Source organism: Leuresthes tenuis, unplaced genomic scaffold (assembly GCF_036924035.1).
Source record: "Leuresthes tenuis unplaced genomic scaffold, fLeuTen1.0.hap1 SCAF_24, whole genome shotgun sequence".
NCBI classification, from domain to species: domain Eukaryota; kingdom Metazoa; phylum Chordata; class Actinopteri; order Atheriniformes; family Atherinopsidae; genus Leuresthes; species Leuresthes tenuis.
The window spans coordinates 1240136-1249834 of NW_027325378.1; the positions used below are offsets into that span (position 1 = coordinate 1240136).

At 48.5% G+C, this 9699-nt stretch overlaps 1 protein-coding gene across 2 annotated transcripts; it reads left to right on the top strand.

The window, feature by feature from the left end:
- On the top strand, positions 1-6631 carry LOC140284952 (transmembrane protein 200C-like). Of its 2 annotated transcripts, XM_072379013.1 has the most exons (6): positions 1-86; positions 1021-1191; positions 1268-1454; positions 1534-1652; positions 3310-3399; positions 4015-6631. In XM_072379013.1, exons 2-6 carry the CDS (start codon positions 1091-1093, stop codon positions 4913-4915), a joined length of 1398 nt encoding a protein of 465 aa, XP_072235114.1. In that variant the 5' UTR covers positions 1-86; positions 1021-1090; the 3' UTR covers positions 4916-6631. The 2 variants fall into 2 exon arrangements, with proteins under 2 accessions (XP_072235114.1, XP_072235115.1); XM_072379014.1 differs by lacking the exon at positions 3310-3399.
- Positions 6632-9699: the final 3068 nt, after the last annotated feature.

The following is a 9699-nucleotide window of genomic DNA, read 5'->3' on the forward strand; positions in this document are numbered from 1 at the left end:
GAGGAGAACAGGAGGAGAACAGGAGGAGAGGTTTAAAGAGACATCACCGCAGCGGGAGAGGAGGAGAACATGAAGCAGCTCCAGCAGTGAGAACAATCATTTCATTTCTCTTGTGATTGATTGATTGATTGATTGATTGATTGATTGATCCACCCATATCTGCAGTGCTTTGTTGAAGGGAAAAACACATTCAAGTATACCGATCAATACTGATCAGACGTAAGCTGTGGTGTAATTCCAATCGATCAGACAAGAATGTGTGGATCAATATTTACCTGCTGGTTAATATTCTGCACTCTGTGACTGATAGGTTGAGAGTTATTGATCAGTATGCAGTGATCAATAACTCTGTGGTGCAGTTTGATCAGGATGTTTCAGCTCTGATTGTTTTCATCAGGTATTGATCAGTATTGATCTGTCTGCTGTGGAGGAGCCACATTGCATGCTGGGAGATGTAGTCATTTCAGAGTGGTGCATTGTGGGAGTCTCAGTGTAGTCGGCAGTCTCTGATCACATGACCCACATGTCCCCTGGACAGAAGCTTCAAGCTATGCCAGAATTTATTTACTGTAGTAAACAACAACACCACCTCAGACCAGGGCAGCGTTTCCATGGTAACCCCAGGCCTCACAGGTCCCTGATTGGCCTACAGACCTCACAGTGTCAAGTCATCACAGAGTAAAAGTGAGCAGGTTTTTATTTCATGGAACTGACGCAGAAGAAGAAGGATCAGGCCCTGAGTCTGCATGTGATCCTAAAGCCTCGGTGGGACGTCATCATTCAGACCTCTTCTCTGGAGTCACGTCTACATATGACACAAAACATGGCTCAGACACCGGAAATATGTCCGTCAGCATTATTACATTTAACAAACTCTTTGGTGGTCGTTTCCCTGTGCATGCTGGGAGAGATGAAGTAAGCCAGACTCCCCACAGCAGGGGGGCTCTCAGTTTAAACCCTGCAGGGGCAGCTCCATATCTGGGACCAACAGCTGATGGTGTTTCCTGCTTTGTTCGGCAGACGCTGAGCCCAGGTGAGGCGGCAGGGGGCGGGGCTTAACCCGCTGACCCCCACCTGGTTGGTGGTGGTGATGATTGCGACCGGCGGCCTGCTGAGGATCAACGCCCGGCGACAGGACTCACTGAGGTCCAAACCACACAAAGCACACAAGAAGAAGAGCAAGAAGAAGAGGTAACGCACGCACAGGAGCGTGCACGTCAGTGCACGTGTAACTCCAGTGTAAGATGATGTAACTTGCTGCCCCCAGACGCAGCGAGGTGGTGGTGGTGAAGGGGAAGTTGAAGCTGTGCTCGCTGTCCGGTCTCATGGCGGTGCTCGGGGTTCTGGTCCTGCTGGGCGGCGCGTTCATGGCAGCTCTGGGCTACTGGCCTCGGGATGGACTGTTCTTCAGCTCCCAGCCAGCAGAGCCCACCAGGAGTCCTTCACCTGCACAGGTAAGCGCCACACCTGAGTCTGCCAGGTCCAGTTCAGCTGCTGTGACGCTTTTACTGAGCGTCCATCTTTGTTTTTCAGGGAGGACCGAGGCAGGAGAAGCTGGAAGCAGGAGCCAATAAAGGGTTCAACCAAACGGAAACCATCAATGGTACGAGTCGGCAGCTTCCACAGAACCTCCTGGAGGATTTTCTGGACAGGTAAACAAACCCAGGCCTCAGTCAGCTGTTGGTGCCATTCAATCCGAGACCCACTGGACCTTTAAGAAGTTCTGGAGGTGTTTGTGTGTCCTATTCCAGAGCCTTGAGTAGGAGGTTCTAGTGGTACTTTAGCTTCTTAAGAAATGAAAAAGATGGTTTAGATTGACTGGTACTTACTTTGGTTCTGAAGGAGGTTGTAGATCTAGTCTTGGAGGCAGTTCTTTTCTTGCTGGAGTGGCTCCCAGTGTTCTGTAGGATGTTTTAGTTGCAGCTGGACACATGTTGGAGTTCCCTGGGTTTTCCTAGTGGAGTCCACAGAGTTTCTGTTAGGTTCTCTCGGTAGTTCTGGGCGTCTCCTGAGGTCCGTTCCACTCCACCTTCACGCCTCTCTCTGTCAGTGGTCTGCAGAGGAACTCTGATGATGTAACAGCCCGCTGTTGGTTGATCATTTCTACGCCTCACTTAGTCCTGGGGATCCATTTTGTTTTAAGGCTAACGTGAACAGGTATTAAAAAGATATTTGTGGGGCAGTAGAGGCCTTTAAGTGACAGAAGGTGTCAGGAATGGACCCAGGACTCAAACCTGGGCCGACTGCATCAAGGACCTTCAGCCTGTATGTGGGGGGCCTGCTGAACCAGTTGAGCTCTGAGTCCAAACCCTCACACCACTGTGTGCTTCAGCTGGATGCTCAGCCTCCTCCTCCTGCAGATTCACACATTTTTAAAGCTGTTCTTTGTCCCAAAAGGTATGTGACTGACCTGCTCCATCTGACTGGGATGATTCAATATTCTGAGGCTGTTTAATTCATGTTGTTCTATGGTTCTACCTATGGAGATACCTCCTGTTGTAGACTGTGTTTCGTTGGCCTCTTAGAAAAGAGATTTTTATTCCTGGTTAGATGAAGCTTTGGATGAATGTTTCCCTGATATTTGCACGTTAGTCATGCTGCAGCCAATCACAGTAACACGGTCCGTCCTCCTGTCCAAAACGTGTTTCCGCTGATGGAGGCTGAGAAGCTGCATCGTGGGGATGATGGACATTCAGAAATCTTGATGATGTGAGGGACCTTCACTGGAAATGAAACCGAGGCAGGAGAAGAACAGGAAGGAGCTGCTGCTGTTTTCAGAGAAAATGTGACTCATGGGTGCTTCTCACCAATAAAACCAGCCACTGCAAACACAGTCACTCATTCTTTGGAATAACTGACTGTTAGATGGATAAACAGTTCACTGGATTAACCCGGAAGTCTGGGTTTTAGATGTTAGAAGGATGGATACCCCCCCCCCCCTGTCTTTTAACAGGTAAAAACTGGAATCACACTTGGACACATTTGTTGGTATTCTGTGGGCAGAACTAGCTTCTCCCAACTCCGTCTCTTGGCCAAATTGAAGCCTTTTCTTAATCGGCAGGAGAAAGTAATCCATGCTTTTATCAGCTCTGGACTGGACTGTTGCAGCCCTGTCGGCTGGCCTCTCCCTTCTTCTACTGGACGTCTTCAACTGGTCCCAAACGCTGCTGCTGCCCGCTTTTTAACCAGCACATCCAGACGCGAGCTTATCTCCCCGGTCCTTTAGAGTTGATTTTAAACGTTTGATGTTTGTTTTTCCTGCAGGGTCATTTAAGAACATTCTGACGTTTATCTCTCTTTCTTTTAAAGCTTCCACAGAGCTGATGTGACCATCCAAACAGCTCCAGTTCTGTCTCACCATTCTCCCAGAAACTTTGGAGCTTGTCAACATGCATTTTGGTGAATTCCAGTCCTTTTTTTTTCTTTTCTGTGTTTTTCTGTCAGGAGTGGAGCCATCACAGGTCTAACATTATTGTCCAGAAAGTGACGTACCTGCACCCTGACGTTCATCTCTTTCTACCATCCACTTTCCCTCCGATCAGCCTGGGTTTTATTTCCTCGGCCACAGTCCCACCAGCTCTATACGTTTTAATAAAACTGGCTGCTGTGCTCACAGGAACAGGAAGCTGCTCCTAGATGGTTTTTCAGCCTTTAACACGGACATCTCCCGTCTCCTTCCTCTGGTCCGTGATCAGAGCGGTTAAAGCAAAGGTCACAGCAGCATGTTTGTTCCCTTTAAACAGGCTGAGGAACAGCTGGAAGGCAGCTGTGATACTGAAGTTAAACACTTACTTTGAAGCTGGATCATAATGCAGGGATTAATGCTCAAATCCTTCCATAATATTTTGGCATTTCGTTGTAAATTAAACATGAAATCATCTGTTTTTCCACATCGGTCTGCTGCTTTAACCTGAACGAGCTGTAACTCATCGTCTTTATCAGAGTTTGAAGTCAGTCAGGTGGTGTTCCTGCTGCAGATCATCTGATTGGCTGTATGATGTCATGTGTCCACAGGTATCTGTATTCTGATAGGCTGAAGGTCCTCGGCCCCCTCATCATGGGAATCGGGATTTTCCTCTTCATCTGCGCCAACGCCGTCTTGCATGAGAATCGCGACAAAAAGACGAAGGTCATTAACCTGCGGGACATCTACTCCACCGTCATCGACCTCCATAGCCTCCGGAAACCCGACTCCTCCTCCAGTGCCGCCCGCCCCTCCTCAGCCAATCCCATCAACGGCCTCATTAACTACGTCCAATCAAAGAGCTTGGAGACGAAGGCCCGGGTGTTCCCCGCCGCCCTGCGGACGAGGGCGGAGGCAGAGGGAGGAGCAAAGCGGCCCGGCAGCAGTGATGCGTTCTTCAGCGTCTCCCAGCGGCGGCCTGATGCTCCTCCTGGCTCCGCCTCTTTGCCCTGCTGTTTCAGCTCGGCCCACTCCTCCCGTCAGAAGGAGGCGCTCAGCTCCTTCACCTTACCTCTGCGCCACCCGAACCTGCCCACCACCCGCAGGAGGCACTCCGTCTGGGGAGGAGCTTCAGGTGGAGGGGAGGAGCTCAGGAGTGCTGGGACACGCCCACCCCCTCCCCCATCAGCAGAGGGAGGCTCCCAGGCTCTGCTCCTCCTCTCCTCCTCCTCCCTCTCCTCCCTGTCACACCTCCTCTCCTCCGCCTCGTCCACTCCGGCCCCCACCTGCAGGAGGCGGAGCCTGCCAACCGCCAGTTCCACTGCAGGCTACAGACTACTGAGTCACAGTGAGGAGGAGCCTTCATCACAGGGCGGGGCTGAAAGGTCAGAGGAAGTGACATCACAGAGGAGGTGCTGGGGGCAGCTGAGGATGACCTCACAGGAGCCAGGACAGCCAATCGAGGGCGGACTCAGCAATCCAAAGCACAATGCTGAGGTCAAGGGACTTTAACAACTTGAGGAGGCGTTCAGGTGACTCAAACAGGGAAACTAATGAAGAGGATGACGATGATGGACTGTAGCAATAAGGACTTTTCCAGCTGGGTGACCTCACAACTTCCTGATTATCTGTCAGAACCTCCACTTCTGTTGGACCTCAGAGGAGCTCCGAGTTCTGGTGCTGGACGGAAACCTTCCTACAGAAGCCCTGAGAGGCAAAATGAAACGTTCTGCTCATCTGCTCTCTGAGTCTGACCAAATGGAAACAAGTTCAAGGTTCGAAGGCAGCACAAAGAAAAGTTAGTGTAATCCTCTTCTCTGCCACCAGAGGGAGTCCAACTGAACCACTTCCCCTGAGTGACAGACTGAGGACAGCAAAGATCTGGACCCAGAAACCATGATCCCAACAGAACCAAAGCTGCACCCTGTGTTTCAGCAGGTCGTGTTCCATCGCTGTCACAACTTCCTGTTGCCTGTGACCACAGACGGTTTGTGCTGTGAGAGCAGAGGCTCACGGCAACCTGTGTTTGCATTTAAGTCATCAGTTCAGTAGAGCTGTGACCATCACTGCAGGTGGGTTTAGTTTGGACTCTGATGGCTTTCAGCATTTCTGTGGCCAAGAACAGTTTGAGGATATCTGCCAATGAGCCGCCATGAGGGAGGTTCCTGTGGACCAGAGCGGGCTGAGACGGGTGGTCACAGGTGCTGATGGCTGCAACTACAGTGGACCTCCCGTTCAGACCGTCTGTGGCCAACAGGAAGTTGACCTGCTGACACAGTGTGCAGCTTCGGTTCTGTCGGGATTATGGTGTCATGGTCTCTGGGTCCAGATCTCTCAGGGCTTCTGTACTTTTATCCTCCTTCTGTCAGTTCTTACCTGTCTGGGCTTCAGGAGAGCAGCACACCTGCCAAAGAACACAACATGGAGGCCTTATCGTGTTCAGGTGGAGGTTTACACCATCAGAGGTGTGGCTCCCTGCTCTGACCTTCCTCCGGCATACTTACAGACTCCATAAACAGACCGAGGTGTCATCAGAACTCATGATAGAACCGAACCAGTGACCCAGAGAAGGTCCGTGGCTGTCACCTGACGACGCTGCAACGCCTCATGAAGAACTTCCTGTTTTTCAACTCATGGAACTTGTCTTCATTTTTGGTGACTGCAGTGCACGTCTGAAGCATCCTCTGTTCGCGCACGTCTTCATTTAATACCTGTTAGAGTTCAGCTCAGCCTAATTATCCATGGTGTGCTTGATCAGGAAAATATTTCATGATTGGGCCGAACACTTTCTGCGTAAGCCCTGAAAAACAAGGAGAACCTGTTTTCCCAATCTGTGACTTGGATGGTGCACAGGTGAAGCTTCACTGTTCAGTTTGCTGTCCTTATTTAACCCTGCAGAACCGGCCCAGACTGCACAGTATTAGCATGTATGCATCACCATGTGAGACATTCTCATCCAGATAACTTAAAGGAAAGCAGCTGCACCATCAGATCCATAAATCTGTGCTTTCTCTGCTCCCACAGGACAGAAAACAGTGTGATGGTCTGACAGCTGAGAGCCCACCGTTGGTCACATGGAGCGAACTTGTCAGTTAATTATGAACTCGGAGCAGTTTGTGCTACAGATTTCAAAGTGAAAGTTGTAGCTTCACAATGTCTTCCACTGAAAGCTTCATCCAAACAGCACAATGTCAGTCAGGTGATGCTTTCCATCAAGAAATAAGAATAAAGCACATTCTCCTTCGATCCATCTGATCCTTCGTCTCCTGGTTTCCTCCACAGTTCTGTGCTATTTTGGTTGTGATTTGGGTCACTCCAGTGTTTCATTACTCTGTGTTTGGTTTCAGAGTTTAACAAGTTAAATGGTTAACGACACTAAAATACTTTAGTCTGCGCAGAAAGTAGAATCTTTGAAGGCCCTTTTTGCACATTGATGAGGTATTTAGTTCATGTGTCAAGTTTTTATGGATTATTGTCCTCAAATGTTTGTACGAATCCACCATCTCCACTGCTGTACCCTTAGTAATAGTTGGGTAAGCTTTATGTGGCGTTTTCCTGAAGTCAATGACCATGTCCTTAGTTTTTTTAATTTAACTTGAGGAAATGGCGACCATGTCCTTAGTTTTTTTAATTTAACTTGAGGAAATGGCATCACTCCACAAAGTCTGTCATAACTGGCCCGTGGTCAACCTCTCCATCCTGGAGTAAAGTGCCTGTCGGTGGCTCCTGCTGTCGTTTCTGTACAGAATAAACAACAGAGGGGACAGAACCTGTAGAAATCATCTTCTTTTGGGATAAAACATTGTTTACGCTGACTGACTGAGGCCTACCTATTAAAAGTCTGTGAGCCATTTCTCCATTCCAGGATCAAGGCTAAAAAGGGTCACTAATTTATGGTATAAGGTCACTGGCTGAATTGTATTAAAAGCTGAGGAAAAGTCTGCAAACAAAAGTCTAGCATGGATTTTCCTACCCTCCAGATGCTTGAACAGGAAGTTGAATAGAGTGGTGGTCGCTTCCTCTATTTGGCCGATAATTGCATCGGGTCAAGCAACTCCTGAAAATCCCTGATCAGGGTAACCCTAACCCTAACCAGGGTAACCCTAACCCTAAAATCCCTGATCAGGGTAACCCTAATCCTAACCAGGGTAACCCTAACCCTAAAATCCCTGATCAGGGTAACCCTAACCCTAACCCTTTCACCTTATGCTATGGGTCTTTCACCTTATTGGAGATGTCATGGTACTGGTCATTATAAGGCGACAAGGGCTGCGGATGACGTGCGACGGCCAGTGCCTTACCTTTGGCTCCCCATTTCAACTGGCTTGTCGTTGGATGAGTCAGGGGGGGTCATCGTGATAGAGTCTCTCACCTAACCCTAACCCTACCCCTAAAATCCCTAATCAGGGTAACCCTAACCCTAACCCTGATCAGGGTAACCCTAACCCTAACATCCCTGATCAGGGTAACCCTAACCCTAACCCTGATCAGGGTAACCCTAACCCTACCCCTAAAATCCCTGATCAGGGTAACCCTAACCCTACCCAAACGCTTCACGACCAATGGTCTAAAATCATTCAGCTCCTTAGGGGATGCACTCTTGGCCACGACTCCTTCCACAGGCAGGGGACCTTCCCTGAGTAAGAGAAGAATTAAATAGGTCAGTGAAGACGTCACATCGTTGGTCTGCGCAGACTTTCCAGAGTTTTCCAGTGATCTTATCCGGCCCTGTGCTCTTCCTGGCGTTGCATTTACGGAGCACAGCTCTTACCTCGGAGGCACTGATGGTGAGAGCAGAGGCTGAACTACATTCCTCCCACTTTTCACACAAGTTGCTGTTCAGCACAGCTTTGGCTCCACCAGGACAGGAAAGTTTCCGCCTTCCTGCTAACAATCAAAATCTCATCTACTTTTCAACATTAATGAAGGTGTTAAATATGATTGATCCGTTAATACCAGCCCAAATAATCTATGTTCTTTGTGATCACAGAAAACATTTTCATTAAAGCAGGCCAGGACTTCACTCTCCCACCTGCAGCCAGGTGTGTGGCGCCGTCCTATGACCTCCAGATGTGGAATTTTTCACCAGTTAAACGTTCAACAGTCAAAACGACACTATGATAATGGTGGCGTTAACTTTTAGACTTTTACACTTTAAATAATACTTTCAAAATAAATTGGCTTAAACAATTTATCAAGAACCCATCTTCAATTTGGAACTTCATACCAACAATGTTCCATTTGTAGTATCTATGTGGGGAAAAATTATGTTTGTAGATCAATGACCAAGAAAGAAGCATCAACACAACACATTTCAACACAATTACAAAGTAGAAAGAAACTTAGGCCTCCTAATTTAGAGAAAAAAAATGGTATGAAATTCCAAATGTTCTCTTTTGCTGTTGAGATTTGCACTTCAGGGCCACCGTAGTTCTCAGCCCTCTGTTTTTTCCACACACAGGGCGGCTGTAGCTCACGAGGAAGAACATTCTGTGATGGATGTTGCTGGGCTAGTGCTGTCTGGAAGGTTTAGCCCAGAACTCTCCGGTTTATGAATCTGCAAACACCCATAGAACAATCAAAGCTAATTATGGAGGCCCCTGGAGACAGAAAAACAGAAGGGACCCCGGACTCAGTCTGAGCTGCAGGGGGCCTGATGGCTTTCTATCTTAGGCAGTGCAAACAAAGAGCAGTTTACAGCATTCAGACGGTTTTGTGCCACTGCCTCCTCAGCCCATCAGAGAGTTGGACTCTTACAGCTGAACACTTTGCTAACTTTCACTGTGGTAACAGTGATGTTGAGTTTTAGCATGTCTGCTGGATCACCTGAGGGGGGGGGGGGGGGTTAGGGTTCATGCTCATCCTGGGTAAATCAGTGATTATTGTTCTGTTGTGTATTTCTTTGGTTTAGTATTCTCTGATATTCAGTCTTGTGTCAGTAGAGCCTTTAATATCTCATTAAAGGAAAAGGTTTAAGTTTGACATTGAGGCTCGAATCCCATTGCTCACTGTGAACATGTTTCTCTGTTAGATGTTGGGGGGATGAATCCATTTCTGCCCCAGAGCCTACAGGTCGATGCTGGGATGGTGAAGGGGCTGAATAAGGCCAGCAGTGCACGGTTCTGACAGTGGCAGATGCAAGGATGCGCAAGACAGGAATTTCTGCAGGTTACATGCCAGACTGAAGGGGTATCTGATTGGTGGCATGTACAGTCCAAAGGGGATCATGTGAGAAGCAGCAGAGCAGCGTGGGAGCGAGATCACAGAGGGTAACAAATGACAAACAGCTGTGGTGA